Source organism: Rhinolophus sinicus, linkage group LG05 (assembly GCF_036562045.2).
Source record: "Rhinolophus sinicus isolate RSC01 linkage group LG05, ASM3656204v1, whole genome shotgun sequence".
In the NCBI taxonomy this organism is placed as follows: domain Eukaryota; kingdom Metazoa; phylum Chordata; class Mammalia; order Chiroptera; family Rhinolophidae; genus Rhinolophus; species Rhinolophus sinicus.
Window position 1 is genome coordinate 52,417,687 of NC_133755.1, and position 27,082 is coordinate 52,444,768.

At 54.1% G+C, this 27,082-nt stretch overlaps 1 protein-coding gene across 3 annotated transcripts in view; it reads right to left on the reverse strand.

Annotated features, from left to right (window-relative positions):
- The window catches only part of RAB11FIP5 (RAB11 family interacting protein 5), a 38,062-nt gene extending 10,993 nt beyond the window's left edge, over positions 1-27,069 (reverse strand). For all 3 annotated transcript variants that reach the window (XM_019712855.2, XM_074332166.1, XM_074332165.1), the window contains exons 1-3: positions 26,436-27,069; positions 4,678-5,114; positions 3,803-4,502 (exon numbers count right to left, since the gene is read on the reverse strand). In XM_019712855.2, the coding sequence (XP_019568414.2) occupies positions 3,803-4,502; positions 4,678-5,114; positions 26,436-26,866 (1,568 nt within the window). In that variant the 5' untranslated portion in view covers positions 26,867-27,069. The remainder of the gene's footprint in view (positions 1-3,802; positions 4,503-4,677; positions 5,115-26,435) is intronic.
- Between the last annotated feature and the right edge of the window lie 13 nt (positions 27,070-27,082).

A 27,082-nucleotide genomic window follows, 5' to 3' on the forward strand; every position in this document is an offset into this window, starting at 1 on the left:
CTGGACATCTCCTCTCCCAGCACCTGGGCACAAGGAGGTGACACAGTGGAGCCTTGGAGCTGTAATTAGGGAGACCATATAATTTCTCTCCCAAACCAGGACATGTTTATATGGTACAGGGCACTATTAACTGTGCCAGGACAACAGGCACTGACACGACACATGGCCACACTACATCCCTAGACACACAGTTACGCATTTACTCCCCGAGAACGCCGCTGAGATAGCAAGCTCTGCCAAGCGCCACTGCGCACTGCAGGCTCCCCAGGACCTTGCCCACCACGCCTGGTGCACGGCTGGAGCACAGGCAGAGACATGAAAGGCCAGCACAGTACATAGTACACAGTACACCTATGCTGTACCACATTAGCCCTAATTAAAACAATGTTAGTACTCACCACCTGCTCCCCTACGTACGCAAAATGTTAGGTCAGTGTGAGGGGGGAGGGGATGGGGAGCAGAGTGACCTGCGCTTGGGAAGCTGATACTCTAAAAGGGCTCGAAAGGGAGGGACAGACACGGAAACAATCTGCTTTGGCACGGGTGTGGTTAACAGCGGGGGTCTTGACAGTCCCAGGCTGCTAGGGGCCTCTGCACGGGGCATCAGTGCCACCTCAGAGCACTAGAGGGCGCCGCTGCCCTTTCTAGTGAGCAACCCCCAGCAATGCGCAATTGCATCCCTAGGGCAGAGGCCCCCCAAAGCTCTAGGCCTGCAGGACAGGTTCCTGGTGTCCCAGCTGGGGATCCTGCAGCCACACTCAGCCATTCCAGTTCCAGGGGTCAAACTACAGCTTCCTGCAGTAAGTCAGCTCACCTCTCACCGCTCTTCAAAAGCCCTTGGCAAGCCCTCTGGGTTACTAAGCACCAACTATCATCTCTTCCAGACCAGCCTCTGCATTTCCTCAGGGCACACAGGGCCAGGGTGATGCTGATGGAGCTCAATGGCCAGGTTTCACACCTCCCCAGGCCAAGCCACTTTACGCAAAGGAAAGCCCTTCCTGCCCTGCCTGGATGCAAGGCCACAGAGCCTGTCCCTGCACACGGACCCAGGGAGGGCAGGGATGCCCCAGGCGCCCTCCACCCAGCTGAGGACAAGCTCAGAAGTCAAATGCAGGAAAGACAAACACCCCAGCTTCCTTACAGACGTCAGTGACCCAGCTTCTCTGGTCTCTGAAAGGCAGGCAAGAGACATGGAGAAACAGGAGAAGGAAAACGGAGGCTGTGAGCAGCAGTGACAACCCCAACGTCACGCAAAGTCTTGGTCTGCAGGAATCTAAGCCCAAAACCTGGGCAAGCACCTAGAAATGGCCTCACAGAGAGATGTCCCCCAGCATCTGTTCTACCCCAGAAAAAAGAGGCCCAGAGACACCCCACAGCACTGAAAACCTATTGTCTGTGCCCCTTCTGACCCAGGCCCCCAACTGCTCCCAGCAAATGCCATCTTCTGCCACCTCCCTCCATTCCACCACCCACAAATACCTCTGAGTTGTCACAAGGCCACCAGGCTTAGCCTGGGCATCTGAGAAAGGCCCATCTCATTCTTCCCCTAGGCTACAGGCGGCCAGCAGTTCCCCTGGGCTCCGCTGAATAGGGGCTGGGCAATAGGGACCGAGGCTGATGTACTAAGCAGGGGAAGCAAAGGGTGGCATCACCCAGAGACAGATCCACCCCACACATCTGTCCATGAGCTGCCAGCTGGCCAGGGCCCAAACGAAGAAAGGCCTGCATTTCTTTGCCCACTCCTCTCGGCAGACTCAGAATTTCACAGGGAAAGAGAAGAACCAGGACTTCAGGACTCTTCTCCCTCTGCTGGGAAAGAAGTTTAGGAACCTTCCCTCTTCCCTATGGCTTGACCCTTCCCCACTGTACCCCGCCTTCCCACCCACCTCCTGCCCACAGATCCAGGGGGAGGGGCAGGGCTTGCTGAGAGAGCAGAAATGGCTGCCCTTGCCACACTGGTTAAGGTTGCCACAGATGCTCCCATCCAGGGCTGGCCTTGGGGAAGGAGGGACACATGTGCCTATGGCCCAAGCCTAGAGCCCCACCCTGGGCCCTGTGGGCCAGCGCAGCAGCCTTCGATGGCTCAGAGTCAGGAAAAGGCAAAGGCGCCGGGGTGGGGGCCAAGGGCTCAATATTGTGATTTATAAGATATATATGTGGTTTTCACCCACAGTTCCTGGATCACAGGTCCCAAAACTCCTGAAATTTCCTGAGTGAGAAAAGTAATGGGAGCATCTTTTGTTATATTTGTTCTCTTTTCCTTAGTTCCTAAAAACAATTTAGAGCCAGAAAGGTGAAATGGGTGTTTGTTATTCATAACAACTAGGTTTTTGTTCCTAAGGTGACTTTTGGAAAGCACCTAAGGTGGGGGGCAGGGATGAGGGCTGGTTGCCAAGGGAACCACTCATAAACAGAAGGTCGGAACTCTCAGTCCCATCCCCAAATTTCTGGTGAAGGGGTGGGGCTGCAGGTTGAATCAATGATTAATGGACAATTATTTAAGCACTGGTACCTATGTAATGAAGCCTCCATAAAAACCCAAAAGGACCCAGGAGCTTCCTGGTTGGTGAGCACATGGAGATTTGTGGAGAGTGGTGAATGAGGAGAGAGCCTGGAAGCTCCCTGCCTTTCCCCATACCATGCCCTACGCTGCTCTTCCATCTAGCTATTCCCGAGTTATATACATAGCTTTTTGTAACAAACCGGGGACCTACTAAATAAAATGTTTCTGCAAGTTCTGTGAGCCTCCCTCGCAAATGAATCGAACCTACTGAGGGGGTTGTTAGAACCTCCTATGTGTAGCTGGGCAGCGGAAGCGCAGGTAACTTCCTGGACTTCTGACTAGTGTCTGAAGTGGTAAAGGAAGAGGGAACTGTCCTGTAGGACTGAGCCCTTTACCTGTGGAATCTGCTGCCATCTCTGGGTAAACAGTGTCAGAATTGAGTTGAATTGCAGGATATCCAGCTGGTGTCAGAAAATTCCTTGGATGTGTGGGGAACACCCCCCCCCCCATCACCACACTGGAACTGGATGAAGAATCCTAATTGGTATCGGAACCCTCTTAGGAGCTCTGCCCCGGGCCTGAACTGAAGGACCCCTGCCTCCCTCTCTTGGGTGGGACACAGCACATTCAAAACAGACCGGCCATCATCAGTACTTGCCGTGCTTCAAGACAGAGATTCAGAGATGGCGAGAGCCCAGGGGTCTCCAAGGACAGAGGGTAGGTTAGATTTCAGGGGAGCTGCCCATAGCCTCTTGCCAGGCCAGGGGAGCAATTGGAGGGAGGTGCACGGGGGGTAAGGGTGGGGGCATCAATTATTAACTCCCATCTCTCAGGGTGAAGAGATCAAGAGCCAGCGGGGGCAGCTTCAGGGAGGGTGGTGGAAGTCTGAGGTCTAGTTCATGGTCTCCACCTCTCTACCTGCCAAGGCTTCCTTACCTTGAGGCCAGAGGACAAGAGGTAGAAGTGAAGCAGCAAACAATTGACACAAACGGCCTTCCTGCTTTTCTCCTATTCCTCCCCCTCCCTCGGGGGTTGGTGTGCCCATGAAGCAAGGCCGGCCAAGGAAGACCTGGACTCCTCAGTCCCCGGGGCCCTCAGAGCACTGTGCCCTCGAGACTCACCTGTATCCAAGTGCAGACGACGAGCCTTGGCTTAGGGAAGCCCCGCTCAACCATGCAAAGCCAGAGCCCCAGCCGCTTGCCTGAGGGCCACGGGCTCCGTCCTCCCAGCACCAGGATTCAGGCTGCAAACACCCCACATCCTCCCCGAGGGACCAAGCTGGTCTTACCAAAGACGTACCTGGGTTTCTGAGTTGGTTCCTTGGCTTCCCTCAAGCCAAACCAGCTACTCTTGACCTTTTCTTCCCCGCTGGATGAATGATGGGGGGAGGCCCCCAGGGTGGGACCCCCCTTGTCCCCGAGAGAGCCACGGCGCCCCAAGTCGCTTCGGCTCAACCCCTGGTGGTGATGGTGGAAGAGGCCCATCCGGGGCTTCCGCTCCTCTTTCCGCGCGCCTTCCTTTTCTGCCACAGCCTCAGAGGAGGCCACCATGGGAGTGGCAACCTGCACTGGCTTCCCCTCTGGGAGCCGGGCCCCCTCCTCCTCTCCAGAGTGGCTGGCCCCAGCGGCCAGCACTTTGGCCTGAGTGTTCAGCGGCTCCTCTCCAGGCACCGCCTCTGAGCTGCTGGTGCCGTGGCTGCCTCTGCCCCAGAAGTCCTCTGCAGACGGAGGCCCCTCCTCAGAAGGCCGGGAAAAGACACTGTGCAGGGAACTAGAGGGTGGAAATGGGCCCGAGATGGAGCTCCGGTGCCGCAAGGGGCCCTGGGGCTCCTCGTTGTAAATGTGGCTCCCATTGACACAGAGAGAAGAGCGGGAGGAGGTGTCGAGATGGCCCTGAAGGTCAAGAAGGGCGCGGGGAGGAGCTGCTCGCATCTGCCCGGCCTCATCACTGTAGGTCCTTTTGTGGGTGAGCAACTTAGGGGATTGTGCAGAGTCCCTGCCTAAAAAGGAAGCATACTCGGGGTTAGCGCAGGGAAGAGAAGCCCTGTTCCCTGGCCCTGGGTCAACCCTGCTCCCCTGAGGGGAAAGACCAACCTCCGCTACCCTCCCAGGCCGGCCCTCCCCACCCCGGCAGGCCCTCCCCTCCCCGGCAGGGATGGCCCCTCGCTCGCTCACCCCCTTCGGTGGACAGCCAACTGCTGCGGCTGGGCGAGCGCGTGAGGAGCTCGGCGCCTGGGCCCTGGTAGGCCAGGCTCCCGCTGGCCGAGGACAGGGTGCTGTCCGAGCCCAGGGAGGTGTTAGACTGGGTCAGGGATGACTTGCGCAGCTTATTGCGGAGGAAGAAACCCTTGGCTTTGCCCATCTTTCCCAGGCTGCCCAGCTCAGGATCCCCGGGGACACTGCTTGGGAGGATAGCAGAAGCGGATTCCAGGTCATACTTCTTCTTGCCCTTCATCTTATCCTTGATCTTGCTGAAGGGGGACCGCGGCTTGTCCTTCATGGACAGGTCAAACATACTGGCGCTCAGGTTGTTGCGAGTGAACTGGATGGTGACTTGGATCTCCCCACGCTCCTTCTCCTTCTTGCCTGCCTTGGAGTGCAGCTTGTACCACCTGTGAGAAGAGGGGGAGCAGGCAGAGCTCTGGTCACAGATACAGGGAGCCTGGCCTCCACCAGGCTGGCCAGGCACCTCACGGGGCCCCTCTTTGCTTTGGGGGCCACAACAGCCTCTCCCCACAGACTCCTGCTCTGACACACAGGCCCTGCCTTCCAGGCCACAGGCATAGCTGAGAAACTATCCAAAACTTTTCCAGAATGGAGAAAACCACATCCTGGGTCGGGGAAGCTCCTTGTGCTACTGGGCAGGGTAGCAGTGACCAGGCCATGGCCCCCTCGCACCCCAGCACCTTCCCTGGAGCTCAGAGACCTCCCCTCTGCCCATGCCCCCTACAACTGAAACTCTGTGGCCCAGAAGGCTGGGGCTGGGGCTGGCGGGGATCCTCACGTCTCCAGGCCCCTGGTATGGACCGACCTGCCCACATTTTTCCCTGTTTACATCATCTCCTCCGGCCAGTCCCAGCTAAAGCTCTGCTCCGAGCCACTAGCGAGCCCAGGAAAGAACAGCTCACCCAGAGGCCCAGGGCCAGGAACACAGGAACACTAGTGCATGTACACACACACACACACACACACACACACACACACCCTCGCCCACTCACTGACTCACCCCAAACCCTGCCAGGAACACCTCTGCGAGATGTAAGAGCAGACAAAATGGCACAAAGGGGCCTTAAGCAAGAGACTCAGGGAAGGCAAAGAGCACTTGTACCTCCTGTGTGTTACAATGGAGGGCAGGAGTTCTCGTCTCATTCCCACTTATACCTCAAAACAAACCCATGACGTCAGAGACGCCGCCCCAGTTTTACAGATCAGGAGGCTGAGGCTCAGAGGGAAAGTAACTCATCGAGAACAAGCAGCTCCCAGGAAGGAGAGGGGAGAGGCGGAGCCCCTCACACACTCCCAGAGACCCCCTCACACACGGGACCAGGGTGGGTGGAGCCCACCCTACAGGGGAGGGGTGTGCAGGGAGCTCTTCATTCCTCTGCTTCCCAAATCCTCCTTCCCAACCACTCAGACAGACTCCTAGCAGAAGGCCCGAGAAGGAAGGGCTGACCAAGCCGATCCTGCCTGGCTAGGGTCTCTGTGCAGAGCCGCTACAAAGCTCCATACGGCCCCTTCCTGCCCCACTCGCCCAGGTCACACTCCGTCCTAGCTCCAAGGATGTGAGCAGAGAGATTCCACAGAGAGAATGAACCGGAAAGGTTCTGGACTTAAGGACACCAACGTTAAATGATGGGGTCAAACAGGAGTGACTGGCAATCAGCCCCCTTTCTCAAGCCAGCACCCAGAATGCATAACCTCCCTGGCCCATAAGAGCTGAAATAAAATAGTCAAAGGATGTGTTCCAAGATAAATGGGAGGAAATCTCCAGAATGTAGAAGGACCACGGTGAGGTGATTATTCGAGGTCAATCCAAGGAGGTTCACCACCAAAGAACTGGAGAGTCAGAAAAGAGAGCAGAGTCGGTTCCCATGTGTGAGGAGCTTGGGGGTCATCCCTCCCACCCACAAAACAAGAGCTGAGCAACCTGAAAATCAACCACTCACAGGGGACTCTTAGGCAGTGAAACTATTCTGTGTGATACTATAATGGCAGGTACAGGTCATTATATATTTGTCAGAGCCCACAGACTACAAAACAGAGCGTGAACCCTAATGTAAACTATAGGTTCTAATCAATAATAACGTATCGCTATTGGTGCATCAATTGTAACGAATGTACCCCACTACCATTACTGGGGCGGGGTGGGAGGCCTTAGGGAGCACGTGGGAGTGCTGTGCTTTCCCCTTGTTCTTCTGTACGTCCAAACTGCTCTAACACAACAAACTTTACTAATTAAAAAAAAAGAAGAAAGGAGAGTATGTACAGAGAACACAAAGAGGACAAAACTACAAAAGAAGTCATACAAGCACGGTTTCCTGAACTGAAGGGCGAGAGCACCCCACAGAAGGACCCAGGAGTATGCAGCACAATGAACAAAGACAGATGCAGCCACGGCAACCCTGGGGGGTTTCAGCACACCAGGAATAAAGAGGAGACGCTGAGGGCTCCCAAAAAGGGGAGCCAGGCTCAGATATCCAGGAACAGAAGAGGCCCGGGGCTTCATTACCAACACTGGGCACACGTGAAGTTATGCCTTCAGAATTCTGATGGAAAAGCTTGGCGCCTAGAATTCTGGACCCAGACAATCAAGCATGATGGTAGAATAAAGCCTGGTAGAGATGGTCAAATCGGTCACTAAAGGACTCAACAAGTCCCTTGGTGCGTGCACACACACACACACACACACACACACACACACACACCCCACACACGATTCTACTCACCACACTACACCACATATACACTACAATGTACCACACACATTACACAACAACCCACATGCCTCAGTCAGCACTAGGCGGTCATCTTCCACCCGAGACCTGCCTGCCCCACAGCACCAGCTCCCCGAGCTTCTCTTGGACACGAAGGGGTTGGGAGTGGGTGATCTTTCATGGGAAAAGTCCCTAGACATCCAAATGTCCAGAATTAAGTCATTGCAAGGGCTTGGAGGCAGTGGGTGTTTTTATTTTTGTTCTCAATACTGAAACTTAAAAAAGAAAAAGGTCTTCTTCCCAGGGGCACCTCCAACTGCATCCCTGGAAGAGGCCATGATGACTAAACTCTTGTGTGCCCATCAAGGGCCACACCTGGGGAACTGCTCAACGGCCTGAGCAGAGTGAGCCTGGGCTGCCGGTTTTCCCTCCCAAACCTGAGAGACCATCCCTGGCAAGGCCAGGTCAGCAGAGGTGAGGCACAAACAGGGAGGGCGCAGAGCCCGGCTCAGAGGGGGTGCGTGCTCAGAGGGGGTGCGTGCTCAGAGGGGGTGCGTGCTCAGAGGGGGTGCCGTGCTCAGAGGGGGTGGCGTGCTCAGAGGGGGTGGCGTGCTCAGAGGGGGTGCGTGCGCATCTCCAGGCTCTCACAATCAGCAGCTGGAGGCAGGGAAAAGGGGGAAGTGAGGGGAGGGGAGAGCTAAGGGAGACAGACAGACGGAAAGGATGTGTGTGGGGGCAGGAGGGGAGGTTTCCTAAAAGGAGGAAGCAGCTAGCATCAGCATCCTCACACCTCCACTTTCTTAACCCCATGCCCACCCTGGGCCTGACCCTTTAACTCTTTCAAGGTCACTTTCCCCAATCCTGGCCTAGGCTTCATTTAGGACAGGATGACCCTGGGAGGTGGGGCAAAAGAGAGTAAGTGTATGGCCTCCAGCCCCAAACCCTCCAAGCCCTGAGCAGCTGGGATCAGCAAGCAGACATCCTCTGCTGGGGTATCAAGGTCAGGAGCCCTCAGCCCCACTGGTCACGTGCCACACACCACAGCATTAGCCACGTTTATCTCTGGGGGGTAAGGCTGCAGGGAACTATCACTTCCGGCATTGTCTATTTTCGTCCTGTTTGAATTTTTTATAAGGAGTATATATTACTGTCATAACAGGAAAAAGAGACAAGAAAATGCCCGTTTCTATCTCATCTCCTCAGTTGTCTGAGCCCCAGAATGGGCTGCTGGGCTGTCCCTCCTACCCCCTCTGATGAAGGGCGTGTGCCTCCCTAGCCCAGGGGGAGGCTCAGGTCCTCTACCCAAAGGATCCTTGTCCCCTGTCCTTCCCAACCGCTGCCCCTAGAAGGTCACCTGTGATTCTTCTGCAGGGAATTTGGGGTTCTCTGTGGACCTGCACTTCACGGAGGCCAGGAGGAAAAGAAAAGGCTTCTTCCCTCACCATTTTCTGAGACCGCCTCTTCCAGAGCAGGGTGTGGCTGAGAATAGCCAGGACCTGCTTCTGGACTTCCAGCCACTGTCACCCAGCTCTCTCCCTACCCACTTACCCCAATTCCCTCTGCCCACGAGGCCGGGGCAGGACTGAGCTGGACCCTGCCTGGCACCTTGGGTTCTCCAAGGACTCGACCACAACAGGCCTTCCCCCAAAAGTGTGACCCACACAGGCTGAGATGACAGGGGACCACAACCCTCCCTCCTCCCACCCCTGCTTCCTGCTTCCTTCTGCCTATCCACAGGGTCCGCCAACAGACCCCAGGCCTGCCAGGCACAGCAGTACACAGTCCAGTGGGGGCTAGGAAGCCCCAAACAATGCCCATATGGACTGACGGCTCCTCAGTGAAAGGATGCAGGCATTCTCTTTATAGGGCTCCACACACAGCAGACACCAGAGCAAACAAGCTGAGCAGCTCATCCCTACAGACTGAGGCTCCCAGAGGGAAAGAGACAGCAGGGTCCTGTGGCCCCAGTTCAAGCCCTACCTCCTCTAGAACATTCTCTCAGCTGCCACCATCCTGGCTCAGTCCAACCCTCCTCTTTCTGACCAGGCATACATACTCTGAACCAAACTCACTCTACAGCCGGTCTGGCCGCACTCAGCTCTGACCACCTGGTATTGTCATTCCCAGGTGCCCAGGGTCTCCGTGGCTGGACTGCGTGCCCTGTGGATATTTACTGTGTCCCCCAGGGCACACAGCTCCAAAGTAGAGAAACAATGCCTGGCAGTAAAGCCTGGAGGTGTTATAAGCCCTCAGCGATTCACTGTTCACTTTCCTCATTTTCCCCTTGCTCTGCCCCCCCTCACTAGGAGCTCTCATCTGGATGCTTATGGCCGCAGAGTATGGTGGCTCAGAGCTGGCTCTGCATCCCAAGTGCACATCTGGCCCCACTGCTTACTGGTGTGAAACCTCCACCCACCAGATTACTTTCCTAAGCTTCCCCTTCCTCTGCCATCCAGTGGCGGTACCACCCTATGAGGGCTGCTGAGAGGATGACACACACAAAGCCTGGTCAGCACGTTTCCCATTCAGTCCCAACCTCTCCCACACAGAGTTCCTGGAACTTTCACTTTGTTCTTGAATCCCTAAGCCTGAGCACTGTGCCTGGCCTTTAAAGGGAGTCTGCTGGCTCCTTTAACAAGCACCCGCCCTCAATTCCACGGAGGAGACGGCCGCATGCAAGGAGCAGCAGGGCCGCCTGCCCTGGCCGTTGGTTTTAGAGTTTCTGCTCCTCGGCACACCATTTCCCCCAGCCACCCCAGCTTTCTCTCTCTCACTCACTGCCCTGCACCCGCCAGCCTGGGTGGGCCACTGCCGCCCTAGGACCTCCAACTCCAAGGCCCAAGCTGAGGTCTAATCTGTCACTCCCACTCATGGCTGAGGCCCAGCCAAATCCCCTCAGGATTTGACCAAGGCCCCCACACACATCGAGATAGTGGCTCACAAGACAGAGCTCTGGTCTTCAGAGCTCGCCAGGGAGGCGCGCAAACCTGCTACATACACATCAGCACAGGATTTCTTTTCTACCTACTTGTACCAAGATACCACCTATAACCTGCAGGATTGGAAGGGCCAGACCTGGGAACATATACCTTTAAGTGAAGAGGAGCAGTCCCCCCTCAGGAGACTGAATTCACCAGCCCCCGTGTGAGAACCATAGGGGGCCAGTCCCCATCACTTGCTGGGTCAGAGACCAACCATCCCTGGGATCGTGCTCAGGGACAGGCAGGTGGTACCCAGAGAAGCCTGCCTGCTCCCTGGTTGGCAGAGGCTTGCCTTCCAAAGTCTGGAGGCTGAATGTCGTGATGCTCTTCTCTCCCACAGGAGGGGATGATTTACCAGAGGCACACGCATGTGGTGGTGGGGGGCAGGCACCATGAAACACTTCCTATAAGCAAGGAGCGCTAAAACGAACACGGCCTCCTTCCCAGGAGGGCTCTCTCCCTGAGACAGGCTGAAGGACAGCCCTTTTACTCCAGCACAGCTCCCCTGCCACGGCTGTTCTCAAAGCCCAGGTTCCTTGACCCCTGCAGCAGGTAAATCACCAACCTGCCTGTCCCTCACTGCAGGTCCTAAACGGCGCCCCCTGCATCGCGCCCACCTCGACTCTTGCACTGTCAGGGGCACCTCAACTCACCGAGGCCTGGGCAGCACATGCTCAGGAAGCAAGGGTTTTGACAGCGATGATCACTATCTGGGACTTGTCCCAGGGATGTCTGCAGCCCAGCCAGGATGGGCACCATCGGGAAAGGAGCCACAGAGGAAATGCCCTGCCCCTGAAGAGGCATGCAGAGCTATGGGTGCTGCTCTTCAGGAGTGCAGTTCAGAGTGCTTCTCAAACTGCAAAGGGAGAAAGGATCCCTGGGTCTGATTAAAATGCAGATTGATCCCATAGGCACAGACGGGCCTGACAGCGCCATGCCTGAACAGAGGGAGACGCATGATGGGGCCAGAGAATCAGCAGAGCCAGTTGTGTGGTCACTGCTTGCAGGCTCTGTGCTTCTTTCACCATCCATACAGTCCAAGAGACAGGGTCCCTTCTCCCCCTTCTGTGGATGAGGAAACTAATAGAGAAGATTTGCAACTTGCCCAAGGTCACACAGCTAGTAAGTAAGGGATAGAGTCCGGACTTAACCATGAAGACGCCTAACTGCCAGCCCGTGCCCTTAGCCTTTAAGGTAGAGCATTTCTCATCAGGCTGAATGCAAACACTTATGCCTCTGGAAACCTGGAGAGAACAAAGGCTGGAAAAGGCCTGGACATCCATCACAGACGCCCAAAGAGGCACAGAGATCGGCTATGAAGACCAGAAAGACGTTCAAGGGGTTGCCACAATCCTGGGAGAATAGAACCCTGAGAAGTCATTGAGGAAACCTCAGAATTTTGACCTGCCCCCAGACCATTAACATTTTTACTGAGAGAAGTCTCCCCCAACAGCCATCAATGGGTCCAGAATTTCTGGGAGCGCTGACCATGGGGAACTTCTAAGGGCCCCTGCTCAGCCGAAATCCCTCCCCCACGCTCCCTCGGCCTGACAAAGCTCAGCAGGCCCAGCGTGGACTTAGGACTCAGGCCGCAGCTCCTGCCAGGCTGGACCCCTCCCCACACACCGCAGGGGCAGAGGACAAAGGTGAGACGGAAGGGGTGGGGGACCAGTTGTCTCACCTGGGGCAAGACTATGGCCCTACTTACTCCTGCTAGTGGGCTACCCGGCTCTCCACCCATCACTCCGGACACCAGCTGGGCCAACAGGTGCCACACAGCACAACTGGAAAAGCCCAACACTCTTGGGAGGATTGATGTCAAACACATGCCACGTGCCAGGGTGGTTCCTGTCAGAGACAGGAGTGGCGGGGGCTGTGACAGCCACAAGCACAGCTTATGGCCCAAATAATCATGCCCGTTCCTGAGGCCCCACACGTCATTTATTTCGGGCCCCAAACTCAAGAACCATATTTGTCTCTTTTCCCCCTCACAACTCACATCGAAACTGAACTCTTGGGGCGGCCGGATGGCTCAACTGGTTAGAGTGCGAGCTCTTAACAACAGGGTTGCTGGTTTGATTCCCACAGGGGATGGTGGGCTGCGCCACCACCTGCAACTAAAGATTGAAAATGGCGACTGGACTTGGAGCTGAGCTGTGCCCTCCACAACTAGATTGAAGGACAACTACTTGTTGCTGACAGGCCCTGGAAGCACACTGTTCCCCAATATTCCCCAATTAAAAAATTAAAAAAAAAAAAGTAAGAAACTGAACTCTTCGTTCTACCTGCAAATTATATCCTGAATTCCACCTCGCCCACCATTATCACCCTACAGTGCGGTCCTCTATCATCTCCGGCTGGATATCACAGTTCCGTGCTTCCCTGTCTCCTAGCCATCCGTGCTCCACCTGGCAAACAGGTGAGGTCAGAGCACATCACACCCGCTCCTCAGAATGGCAGAAAAGGCCCTATATTTTGGGTCTCGGTGCCTCTGAGTCTCTAATTTCACGCTGGCCACCATGGTGTTCCTGAATCCATCCGGCACGTTCCCACCTCAGGGTCACTGCGTTTGCTCTTCCCTTTGCTGAGACACAGGCCCAGGCTCTTCCCTTTGCTCAGCCACGGTTTCCTCACTCACTGATGTCAGCTCTCCATCCACCTGAACCTCTCCAGTCTTCCCTCAGTACCCCAACTAAATCCGGCCCTGTACCCTATTTTATTTCTTCAGTGTACTTAACACTACCTGACATTGTGTGTTCATGCATGTGTGCGTGTGAGCACACATATATCCCACAGTAAAATGGTGTATGTACAAGGTCTGACAATTAAGTTCGTGAACTCATTCTAGAAAAAGTGCTACATACCTCATTGCTGAATATCACTATGGTCACCTTAGAAATATTCCCCGTGGGAAGCTATGCACTGACACCAGTGCCTAGTCCACCCTTCAAAGCAATTTTGGAACTCTTTTTCTGGAATGGCCATCAGAGCTGTCGTCGTATTACCCTTGATGTCCTGAATGTCATCAAAATGTCTTCCTTTCAATATTTCTTTTATCTTCAAGAAAAGAAAGAAGTCATTGGGGGCCAGAGATCAGGTGAGTAGGGAGGATGCTCCAATACAGTTATTTGTTTACTGGCTAAAAACTCCCTCACAGACAGTGTCCTGTGAGCTGGTGCATTGTCGTGATGCAAGGGCCATGAATTGCTGGCAAAAAGTTCAGGTCATCTAACTTTTTCACGCAGCCTTTTCAGCACTTCCAAATAGTAAACTTGGTTAACTGTTTGTCCAGTGGGTACAAATTCATAATGAATAATCCCTCTGATATCAAAAAAAGTCAGCAACATCGTTGCAACAAATTCATGAACTTAACTGTCAGACTTCGTATGCACAGCCATTTAACGTCTCTTTCCCTGCTCTATAGGCAGCAACTTTATTCTGCTCATCTCTGCTTCCCCAGCTCTTAAAATAGTGGACATTCAAATATTTGTTCAACGAACTAACAAGTTAATCCATGAATTGACTTAGGAACGTGTTTGTCCTTGGTTACAACTGAACAATTGTGTAACGTTTCCATCATTACAAATCCACGGGTCTTACCTATGACACTGGCAGTTCCCAAAGAGCAAAGAGGGGCCTCCCTGCCCACCATCCCCCAATAGAAGCTTCCTAAGAGGAGGGGCCACAAGAGCCAGGCTTCAAGGGGACAGTTCCCAAAGGAGATCCTCTTTAACCCTGAGACCCTTATCCCCATCTCTGAGCTAAGACTCTCAATAACTTCCCTGAGAGAGAAGGTGCCAACCGGATTTGGGAAGCGCCCCGCTAGTGAATGGAGGTAGCTGTTGACCCCACTCTAGCCCATCACCAGGCCACTAGTCTTATCACCATGAACAACTTCACCTTTCATTTAGCACCTATTGTGTGCCGGGCACTATACTAAGCATTCAACACACCAAATTATATCCTTCTAATCCTTTTAACAGCCCTGTGAGCTGGGTGTGGGAGGCTGACCCTGAGAGTGGCCACCAGTGAACTTTGGGGCCGGGCTGTTTGGTTTAAGCCCCATCAGCACCACTCAGGGCTTTGTGACCTTGACCAGGTCATCTCATCTCTCCTTGCCTCAGTTTCCACACCCATTCCACTCACAAAGCCACTATAAGGATTAAGTGGGTTATGTGGGGAGCACTCAGAGAACGGGGCTCATACAATTTGGCAGATGCAGACGGGGGCACAGAGCAGTCCACTGGGTTAAGTCCAACATTTCTTGTCAGTAAGTAGGAAGCCAGGATTTGAACTCAGGCTCCCTGTCTCGAGAGCCCCTGACTTTGATCCTTGCACTAGGCTGCCTCTCTCTGCAAGTCACACACACACACACACACACACACACACACACACACACGGGCCCCAAAACACAAGTTCCTGCTCAACCAAAGAATCTAAAGTCACTCCTTATTTTTGTAGAGCAAGGGATAAGTGTTAGATGGAACAAAAATTACATCTTTATTGCCTCTAATTGCTAACTGAAATTTAGCATTTCTTCCAATGATGAATTTTGCAGCAGCAGCAGCAGCAGCAGCAGCAGCAGCAGTAGTAGAGTAGCAGTGCCTGAGGGCGTCACCAGCAGAAACCAGATATTTTCATATCACATTACAGATGTTACAAACGTCGCAAAATATTGTCTACTCATATACTCATCACTACTTCGAACTTTAAAGTTCTTAGACCACCACTGGATCACATTATTTAACACAGTAATACAGCACATGTTACTTTAGCAAATGTTCTAACATATTAATAAATGTGCTTCCATGTCACTTGTGTACTGTGTGATCCTATGTAGTTGAAGATTTGTTCCGAGAAGGGGTCCGTGGCACAAAAAGTGCTAAGAACACCTGCTCTAGAGTAGGGAGGGCAGAAAGGAATCAGAAGGGCAGGTCTTTGCCTTCCTGCCCAAATGCATGGCACCCAAGCTGAGCTCCCAAGGCAGGGGGCAGGCACTGCTCCCCAGTTCCCACTCACAATGGGCAAGAAGCAGGCCAGCGGCCCTGAGACTCCCCAGCGTCATGCTGCAGCGCTCGGTCTGATCCTCGCACACCCTACAGGCCGAAGAAGGGGGCTCCAGAGACAGGAAAACAGCCAAGGACGTCTGCGAGCAGGCTGGAGCGGACTGCTCCCACAGCTTGTTTCCGTCATGCCCCCAACAGCACAATCTCCAGCTTCCCAGGGTCGGTCCCCACCTGAGCCTCACGTGCTACAGCTGCAACCCACCGGCTCTGCAACCTCTCTTTTCTGGCTGTGGCCGCTACTCCAGCCTTGGGAAACCGACCTGACCTCGGGCTAGTGAACAGCTACTACCACGCTGGGGATGAGGGGCCTGCAAAACTGACAAATGTAGAATCGAACTCCACCCCCCCCACCCCCCCGCGGCAACTGAAGCCAACAGGCCCTTAGGAAACACAACTGTGCTGCTCTACGTACTGGCTGGAGAATCTTCTAGAAGGGAAAGTGAGGAGCCAACGTGAAGGAGAGGAAGAAATCCTGACCCAGCTCTCCTTTCCCAGCCTTACTCTCCACTTCTAGTTCCCCTAGAGAGTTCATACAAATGGGGGAGGGGGGGAATTAGGGTTCCAGAGGGGGAAGACAGGTGACTCAAAAACTAGAAGTTGTGGAAAACTGTAGGAGAAAACACCAAAATATCTGTCCATAACATTGTCTGCCCCAGATTTGCACTCCAGGCCAGCCACCGGCCATTCCAAATGGTGCTGTGTAGGTGAAATCATCTGCCCTCAAAAGACCTGCAGCCTCCAGAGATATGCCACCCTGTGTGCTGCCTCCCCAGGCGCAGGAGGCCCTGCAGTCTCTGCTCTGGCAGGAAACTCCATGTAAATGACTAGGATCATGACACTATCAGGGGCAGGGTGGAGTCTTCATTTGAAAGTCGTCACTAACTGAAAAGTAACAGCAAAAAAACGGTCATTCCTGCTATTGCAGCCTGCCATTCCCTGTGTAGAGTGACCAGACAATTGAGAGGTCAGATTCCTTATGCCAGATTCCTGATAGAGAGATAAACAAATGCAATACATAAAAGACAGACCTGGAGACCTAGAAGGCAACCATCATCAGTGCACACTAAAAGCACTGGGAGAGAGGGTGCTGGAGACGTCAGAACGGCTAGGTCAGGCTACCCGCCCACAGCCCACAGCTTAACCTGGGCCTCCCTGAAGGTGAGTCGCAGACTCGCTCAGGCCATGCAGCAGTCGGCCACCACATGTGGAAAGACTCCTGCCTGGAGATGGGGCCTGGGGAACAGGCCTTCCAGACCTAGTGTTCAGGGGCTGGAGAATTAGGGTGACGGGCATCCTGAGGAACCCATCGTCCGGGGCCACAGTGTGGGATATTCTCACGGACAGTGGCCCAGCCTCTCCATCGGGGAGGGTATGAAACACAGAGGGAGGAAACTGTTATACTGGGAGACCTAACACCAGGCACGATACAGGAGCCCTGTTTGGATCTGGACTCCACAAACCACCTATGAAGAGACAGTTGTATATCAGGGAAACCTGAATATGGACTGGATACCAGGGGATTAGTAAGGAGTTATTTTGTGTGTGTGATAATGGCATGATGGTTATGTTTTTGAAAAAGCACCTGAATCTGTGGAAAAAGGTTGAAAACACATATGGAAGCATTTAGGGAGCGCTGATTCATTTATACTCTCTTTCTCCGCCTAGGACTAAAAGGGGTTTACATTAGGCCCTTAAGGAGGTCGGGGAGCAGCCTTGGGCCAGGACACAGGCTTTTTCTCCTTGTCCTATGACTGAGCCCAGCCTGGTCCTGTCCCGAGCCTGTGCTAAGCACCGACTCATGGCCACAGGGCCTGGCGCGTGGGGGCCTCACAGCCCAACCTGTCATTCGCAGCATCTTAGAGGCACAGGAAACTCACTCACCAGTGAAACCCCACCCAACCAAAGGTGGCCTCACCCAGGCCTCCGCGCAAAACATTTCCCAAGAATTTTCCAGAAACAAGGGAACAAGTAAGGGAGTGTCCTCGAGAAGCTTACATGTTGGTGGAGAAATAAGATAGCCCCATGAATAAAAGAAGAAGGACATCAACACCACAAAAATGCACAAATAAGCTGCACAGGAAGGTTCAAAGAAGTAGGAAGATGATTTCAGGAGAGCTAGGGAATGGCATGGCATGTCTACTGGCCTTGAACAACGGGTAGGAAGGAGGCAAGCATGGGGGTGGGAAGACATTCCAGGTGGAAGGAACAGAAAACACAAGATGCCCAGGGCTGGACAGGCGAAGACAGGCAGGAAGGTGCTTTGGGGCAGATAGGAGCCTTCCTCAAACATCATGCTAAAGAGCTGTAACTGTATTCTGTCCGCGAGGAGCGCTACAGGGGACAAAACAAGGACAGGGCCTGACGGCAGCTGTGCTGGAAGAAGAGTGCAGGACAGCAGAGGGGTGAGGGAGGGAGGCCAGCAGGAAGCTGGCGCAGCCCGGGCAGGTCCCATAGACGGGCTGACCTGAGCAACTCCTGAAGCCTTAGCAGTTATTTCTCATCATAAATTAACAAACCTGGCATTCTGGTTAATAAAAAATAAATAAATAAATAAATAGCAGCAGCAGCTTATAATAACAGTCCAGAGCAGAGGTTAAAAAAAAAAAAAATCCTAAACTAGGACAGGAGCAATGGCGAAGGTGGGAGGGGCCAGTTTTCGTCCCCTTGCAGGCCACTCAGGCAGAGCCACTCCACCCTGCACTCTCACAACTTATTGACAGCAGGGGCTGTTACCCACCTTTTATCCCCCACAGCCTAGGACCTGATATACGGAACACCTTCTAACACCTGCTGGCTAAATGAGATGGAATCGGGAGGGCTCGCCTAGTTACAAAAATAAGTTGAAAACATTTTTAAGCGCATAGGTGGGAACACCCCAGTGGGTTTGAAGCCAGGAGACCTGGATTATAGTCCTTAATCCAACTTACTAAGTGGCTTTAAACCAGCCATTTCACCTCTCTAAAAATAAGCCCGTTAGGGGCAGGGAGAAATGCCAACTAAAACTGTTATTACTCAGTTTGGAGAGACAGCTGGAAAACCTTTCCCCAGAGTCTCCTCCATCCAGACACCTTCCCTCTCTCCAAATGCCACCCCCTCACCCCAGCAGTCGTCCTGACACACTATCAGACATGAGGGGTACAGGGAGCAGGCCAGTCCCCTTCTGGTTCCCCACACCCACAACCGAACCACCCTTTGATTTGGTATCTACAGTAGAACTGCAAGCCAGACACAATCGTAGGACAGGATATTGCTTCCTATCAGGCCAAAAGATGATTCTTATCGGCTACCCTGGCACCATGCCTGGCACCAACAGTCATAGGAGCCCAGAACCATCCCTTCATGAGTTTCCCCTGCCTCCGTGGACATGGCTAACTCAGCTCCCTGCAGACCCCAGCCAAGCCCGCCTCCCTCCTTCCTGGGCATAAACATCTTGGCTAACCCTCATCCCTCCTACTGCTGGAGGCTCCAAAGGTCTGTCACCGCCAGCTGCCTCAGACGTGGCCCAGACGCACTCACCCAGCAGAGAAAAAGCTATAAAAATGCCTGGAGACAAGTCTAACCACCCCAGATAGCAACAGAAAGTATGTATCACCGAAAGCATGATGTAGGGAAAAAAGCAGTGGGCTTGGAGGTCAGAAACCTGGCTGCCACTAACTAGTCATGTGACTTTGAACAGGTCATTCCACCTCCTGAGACCCCACACTCCACATCTGTAAAAATGGGGGTCACCCTGCCAGCCCTCAGGGAAGAACGAAACGAGGCGATGCTGGTAAAGCGCTCTGAAAAGTAGGACAAACCATCTGTAAAGATTTGGGTTTAGTGTCTATCAAGGGCCTTTTATAGGCTGTCAACAGCCCAGTGGGAATGAGGTGGCCCAGGACCAACCAGCGAGGACCCTGCCGAGGAGGAAGCAGAGAGCCAGCCAGACGCCCTCACTCGGGGAGGTCGGGCACACAGGAATAAGAAATTCTACTTAGCCACATGCCCCTCCCCAGTTTGCTCCTAACCTTATATTCACCCCAAAAAGGAGTCTTGGGTTAGGAGGACAAACCTAACTAGGGCCCATCCCTCTGCCAGGGTCTCGGTTCAGAGTCACCACAGGTCGAGACACACAACAAACATCCCTCTGTGGGCAAGTCAGGTTGACCACAGGTAGACCTGTGTGTGGAGAATGTTGTGTTTGTGCACACAAGGGGGGGGGTAGGGAGAAAATACATCACGTGTTGTCTTTTAAATGCATGGAATACCTTTGGCAGGTCACACAAGTACTGGTAATGTCGGTGGCCCCTGAAGAGAGGAGCCGGGTGACTCAAGGTCAGGGCAAGGGAGGCTTTTCATTGCATACTCTCTGTACCTTTAGAATTTGAACCAGGTGAGCTACAGACTGTTTTGCTGAGAGAGGCACATAGGAAACTAAGCTTGGCTCCCTTCCACTCCCTCTCCTGGCCCAAGCCCACAGCACTCACCTCCTCTTCTGGAGGGGTAGTCTCCCTCCCAGAAATCTGCGCAGCCCACAACACGCCCCCCCCCCCCCCCGCAGTCATTCAATGTCCCACCTCCCCCAGGAAATCCTCCCTGATCACTCCAACCCTAGAGAGTTGGCCTTTCTTCTGGCCCTTTCCTTCTCTCACACTTTCTATATGCTGCTTTGTAGGTTAACTACCCTTCATGTGTAAGTCTTGTCTCAAACATATTTTCACCCTTTTAAGGAAAGGGCTATCCATGTTCTTTCTTTTGTTTCCTCCAAAGCCCTGATCCAGGCACAGCGCTTCCTAGATCCTGAACAAAAAAAAAAAAAAGGAAGAAAAGAAAAAGCAAATGACTGCATCGCTGTGGGGAGGAACTGGATGGCTCAGAGCTCTGTCACAGGGAAACAAGCATGTGATTGATGACTTGGGTAAGGACAGGAAGTCCTGTATCTGCCCTGCTGTACTAACTACGTAAGCCAACAGGAGCAAATCTCCCTGAGGTGAGGGTGGCCAGGGCCAAGGCTGAGCTTCCCACACCTCCCCGACTCCAGAGAGACACCCTGGTGGCAGTGATACCCTCCTTCCCAAAGTGACAGGCAATGCCCCCATCCCAGACAGACACACAGATGCCGCAGACCCAGAGCCACTGACCAAACACGCTTACCCAGTCAGCAAGGCCTCACACGGGGGAAGCGGGTCATGCTTACAGAGCCCCGAAGGCCACCTGCGAGCTGTGCTCTGGAAGGAGAGAGGAACCCTCAGGAGGGTAGCTGCTGAGCACCTAGTCCCATGCAGAGCTGGACCATGGGAGACACAGGGGGACACCGAGATGGCCGGTACGGTATGGTGGTGAAGAGCCGCAGAACGCGAAGCCAAGCGCCTGGGTCCAAATCCTGGCTCTGCCGTGTACTGTGTGCCTTTAGAAAAATAGTCACCTCGCCTCTCAGTGTTTCTCCATCTGTTGCACATAACAGTACCTATGTCTCTAGGAATTGCTGTGAGCTAATGTGTCAAGTCCTTCCGACAGTGGTAGCACCTAGAAAGGGCTTAATGGCTGATACACTAGGCCAACAAGGCAATAATAACAGTACCGCATGCGGTCGGTGTGGAACTCGGAGAAGGTGGGTGGCGCTCTGATGGCCAGGCTGATAGGTCTTTGGTATGTGTCCCCTCCTCAAGGAGGACTTCCTTGACCGCAGCTGACTCCAGGTGCTCTATCTGTTCTGAATATCTCCAGTGCTCCCTGGCTAGGCCCCAAAATACAGCACCTGGCTATGGCCCTTCCTCCAAATGCGGGGGTCCATTCTCCTAATAAGACTGCGTCCTCCAGGCATGGAGGCTGGGGTGTCTATGTACATCCTCCCTCAGCCTTGCCCAGGCACTCCAGAAAGACCTTTGGATTATTAGACTGCCCTCCAGGTTGACAGATGAGCCCCAAGGCCCCCTTCCCAATCCCAGCTAAAATGGCCCCCTCTCACTAACCCCACAGGCACTTGCACAGAAAGTGCCTAGGGACGCACGTAAGGTCCCAAATGCTCTCTCTTCTGGCTGCCAGGGCCCAACAGAAACAACACTGAGCCCCACCCTCCCTAACTGCTGAGTAGCTGACAGCATGTCACTCTCCCTTCCCAGCCTCAATTTCCACAGTATAAGCACTCTTCTAGCTCTGACATTAGAATTCCAGCATTAAGGGCTGTGCTTTCCACCCCCACCCCTGGGTCAACTGAAGGTCGAAGTAGCTGGTGACAAAGCCCCTTCCTATGCTGCTCCTCTGAAGCGCTGCCGCCTGGGAGCTGAACTTGTGGGGTTACTGCTCACTACGGAGAGGCCTAGGGCCAGTCCCACACTTGGGCCTCAAAAGGGCCTGCCAAGCCCAGCCAGCACCCCTGTCTGGCGGCCATCACCTGAGGGAGGGAAGAAAGAGCCTAAGGGCTTCTCGGCCAGCTCAGGAAGAGCAAAGCAATCAGACTTCCCTGACAGGACTGCCAGGTACAAAAAGGACCCACATTGTGGACTTATTTTTATTACTTGGCCATGGGGAAGGGCAAAGCTTTGTTTTGCAGAGGGCTGACCTTGCGCAAGGAAGAAAAAGAGTAGTGATTCCCAGAGAACACAGAGCTCCTGTCATTGTGTTCATTATCTGTCCCCACTCAGGGTGGGGAGGGGAGGGGAAACATCTGGATAAGGGCGAGAGCGTCACAGCACCAAGGTGGCAGCAATAACAAACGAGGTGGGCAGCCCCCAGCAGAGGAAAGGGACAGTCCTCAAGGTCACCTGGGATGGAGGCTCTGCTGAGTTGCGCCTGGCCCTGGCTGCCTACAGGGAGAGGAGAACAGGGCAGACATGGGGTTACCGCCTAGCACCAGATGCAGAGGGAAGGGGAAGCTGCTGTGCCAGCTGGGAGGAGCCGCCCAGTCTGACAGGGGACTCACTTCCTACCCCTCCCCACTGCCCCAGACGCTGCTGCTCCAACCACGCCAAATAAAAACTGCCCCATAACTATGGGAGAGAGATGGAGCCTCCTGTGTCCTAATGACTGGCTTCTCAGTACAGCCACACCCTTGCCTGGCAGCCAAAGCGACTTCCCAGACAGCCCCCCAGCCCTCCAACTCCAGGCCTGGGGCTGGAACAGGAGCCACAGCCAAGGACCCTCGTGGCCTCAGCTGCTTCCTAAGGAGCAGTCATATCTGGAAACTGGTGGAGAGAAGGCTGTGTGAGGCCACGCGCCATCTGCCCACAACAGTACCATGTGACCCATCTGGAGGCTAAGGGATGGGTGGATGCCCTCAAAGACCATCCCAACCTTAGACCGACAAGGCTGCATTTTCCCTACAGTGTCTCTGCCCGTGCCCCAAACCCTCCCTCCTCAAGAGGTCTCCTGTCAGAAGGCTCTGGTCTCAAGCTGAAGTCATCCTCTGCCACAGGACTCCAGGGGGCCCCCAATACAATCAATGCACAATGATGAGAGCCTCTTGGGGGGTCACAGTTAGCAGCCTGTCCACGGTCACAACAGTTTTACTCTTTGGGATGAAAAAAGACAAACTCGTCCCAACCCAAATCGAGCCCACAGCCTCGGCTTTCCCAGGGGGCCAAACTCTAACCACTGATCCAACAGGCCCAGGACAGGGGTTCTTTATGGTAGGGACCATTTTACTCCACACAGAGCAGCCCCTGGGATATACCAGGAAGGGTGCTGGAGGGGAAAACCAAAAAGGAAATAGTGGAGAAGCAGCTCAGGATTTTCAGACCCATGGTGATCCATGGATGGCTTTACTAAGGAGAAAGGGTTATAATCAATGTCTTTGTGTACTATATTCAATTTTGTTTGGGTAATTTCCTCTTCAATTATTTGGAAGTCCCCAGTGAAATCCCTCCCCTCTAAGAGCACTGCACTGACAAAGGAGCTTCAGGGGCTGTTAAGCACCCCAGCCACCACCATCACCATCATTACACAAAGCACGGCCCTGAGAATAATCCCAACACTGGTATTTAAAAGCTTGCTATGGTTCCAGAACTATATCAAGGCTTTCATTGACACTGTCTTATTTTCTGTACAATTCTATGATTATTATCATGACCTTTGTAGAAAGGAGGAAACAGGTTAAGTAACTTGCCTGATAGTTAGGTCACAGAACTGGGATTGAAACCCCGATCTCCAGGTTCTTAAATACTCTGCTGCCTTGCATTTCTGAGAGGGCAAGGGCAGCTCCTGGCAAGACTGCTGGGGAGGAGAGCTGCAGACTTGCAGGCTGATCTGAGTCCTGGCTTCTGGGCTGCAGAGGCCTCCCAAGTCTGGCCCTAGTTCTCAAATCTCTAGCAGCAAAGAGAATGGTGGAAGGCTGCAAAGGGCCAGCCCATTTCATCAGGAGCTCTCCTACTCCTGTATGTACCCTGCCACCCACAGTCCTGGGGCTTTCCCAGGCTCTAAGTTCTATATTGTCTCTCCCCCATCACATGAAAGGCTCTTACAGGGCAGGGGATGTCTTCCAGACCAGAACTACTGGACATTGTTACCAAAACCTCCCTCCACCATCACTTCTGTTCATTGATTTCCAACCATGTCCAGGAACTGCGCTGGGTACTTTAATTGCATTCTCATGTCATCTCTTACATGAACTTTATGAAGGTATAAATTAGCCCCATTTTACAGATGAGAAAACTGAGGCACCAAGAATTTACTTGACTTGCCACAAGGTGGCAGGTTTGGGACTGGAATTTCTTCCATTACATTCTATAGACCTTTCCTCTTAACCATGAACCTGCCCTTCCCCAGCCAGGTTCTTTCTTGATGATACAAGGCTACCATCTGCCCTCCTTGAGAGCACCACCAGTGGTTCCTGGAGTTAAAGTGTGATACTGTTCTTTTCCATCATTATCCAAAGCTGAGGAGGATACACCCTGGTCCTCTCCGTCTTGCCCTCTACCACTGGGCAATGTGCAGACTCCTGTCGTAGCAGTCCACGCCAGTGTGTTCCAGGAAAGGCCACCAGGAGTGGCCATTAGAGTCAAAGGTGGGAAGTGAGGACAGAGTGGGGACAAGCAGCCCTCAACCTCTGTCAGTGGGCATGCTGTGAGGTCCTGTATACTAGAAAATCAGGCTGATTTCACAGACTTTTTCTCTGCCCACAAGTGTCCCTCTCCTCCCTACCCTCTCAGGTTCTATAAATAATCTAGGTCAGCGCATCAAAGGATAGGCAGCCAGTTGGGTGCGGAACGATTCTGGTGGAAAGATGACTTCTACAAAGTCAAGTAAGGCTCCCATTCAGATCAAGTGGTGGCAAGTCAAATTCTCCAAGAGGAGCTGTCCTTGTCAGAAAACAGGCCCACTTGGGCCTACACCCATAGATAGCCCAGCTGAGCAAGATACGCAGGCCAAGAAGAAACAAGGGCAGGAAACAAAAAATAAAATAAAATAAAAGCCCCTCCCCAAGTCACTGACTTCCCAGAAGCCCCTCTCTACAAGCCTGGAGACTTTTCTGTGTGCCCCCCAGATGTGTCACCTACCAGTCTAGTCAGGTTAGCTGAGAGGTGGAGGTTAAGAACTAAGAAAGAAAGGGGGGGAATGAATTTGCAAATAGCCTCTTCAGAAAAAGAAAGGGCTAAGAGATCCAAGGGAGAGCTTTCCGCCCCACACCCACTTGCTTGGGCTCCCTGAGCCAGAAAGGAGGGAGAGGACAGAAAAGGGGAGGAAAGAAGCAAAACAAGGGCCAAGCTATACCACATGATCCCACACCCAGCAACCAAACAGCAAGTCATGAGGGAAGGAGAGAAGGCCAGGGGAGGGGGAGATGGAGGCAGGTCACAGCCCTGCCCAGAACCTGCCCTGTGCTTCAAAGAGCCATGTAGGAAGGCCCTTCCCTACCCACATTTTGAAAAACATTCAAGGTCAGATCCTTTTCTATCCAACTCCTGCTTTCTTTTGGGTCTGCACCAGGCTCACTGTTCTCCGGCCAGCCTCCATAGGCGTACACAGTGCAATGCCAATCCACTCAGGCAAACCTTTCCAGCACCTGTCCCCACCTAGGGCACACCCCTGCCCTCATCCCCTCACCCGCCCCATCCAGGGCCCAGGGGAGGTGTGACCCCAGCTGATCACTTGAGTGATCCACAGCAGGTTGTCAGTCCTGGGGACTGGCTTCCAGATCTTTCCCAAGCCCAAAACAGGAAATGAGGCTCCAAGTCTGAAGCCTTGATCTTAACACAGGGCAGGTTAAACGCTGCCAAAATAAATGATTAAAAAAACCTCACTGGCCCTTCTAGGTGGAAGTTACTGGGAGATAATCCCCTGCTGTGCATTAACCATGCGGCTGTTTCCACCTCACGCAGGACAGGCAGGAACTGGAAGCCTAACTAAAGTGTTTTTCTTTCCTTCACTTAGAGGTTCTCTTGTTCTCAGACCAGAGACGCAGAGGGGCAGAGTCCAGGGCTCTCTCTAAGCGGCATAGGGTATCCCAGTACCAGACAGGAAGCAGATGCCCTCACAGTCTCTAGATCTGGTGGGACACCTTGGTTCAATCTCACCCTTGAGGGCAACACTGCACCTTCCTTCCCCCACAGGACGAGGTAGCACCTCTCCACTCTCCTGCAGGCCTGGCTTGGGTCAGGCGCCAGCAGTTCCCCAACCCTTCTAGGACAGAGAGACCCGCCAGGAGGTCCAAGGAATGGTCCCAAGGTTTTTCTTTTTGAGGTTCCCACAGTTCAAGAGTCTCGGGATCCTCCTTCTAACTTGACTTGACAATCTACGCTAGGCCACCATTCACACCTCCCCGAGCCTCCCAAGGCCCACCAGCGGCCAAACACCGCCGGGCGCACGTTTGGGTATCGGGAGGGGACCCGAAATGCGAAGAACCAACTTGTCGGTTTACGCCCTTTAGCACGAGGTTAAGGGCGCACTGCCCAGGCGGAGGTTCGAGGTCCTGCTACGCCACCCGCCCCGCCAGGACAGGCCTTTAACCGTCTCCGCGCCCCGCGCCCCTCACTCACTGTGTGTGCTGGGCGCGGCCTGCACCGAAGACCGTGTCCAGCGCCACCGTGGCCTGGCCCAGGAACTTGTCGACGCCGATGAGTGAGCGGTGCATGGTGGTGAGCACCAGCTCGCAGGCAGCGGCGGAGCCCGCGGCCCAGGGCGCCGGGCCCGCATCAGCCTCCTGCGCCCGCAGCAGGCCATCCAAGGCGCCGGGCGGCAGCTCAAAGGAGCACTCCTCGCGCCACTCGGGGCAGCCCGGCGTCTTCTCCACCACCGACGTGCTGTACTTCTCACGGCCCACCTGTATTACCGTGTACGCGTCGCTGGTGCTGCCCGCGCCCGAGCTCTTGCCCCGCAGTCCGCGGGCCCGCAGCACGGTCACCTGAACGTGCGTGGGTAGCCAGCGAGAGGGCCCAGCCGCCGGCTCGGCGTCCCGCACCAGGGCCATGGCGGGGGAAGCGGCGGCGGGCGTGGGCTGGCCCAACCCGGCGCAGACACCGGGACCAAGTGAGAAACCGGGCAGCGGCGGGAGGCGGTCAGGAGCCGGGTAGGAGCGCCGCCACCGCCGCCGCTACCGCCCGCACACCCAACCGCTGCAGCTGCCGGCTGCGCTGGGCCGAGCCGGCCGCCGCCTCCCGCCGCTCCGCTTCCCCGGCCGCCTGCC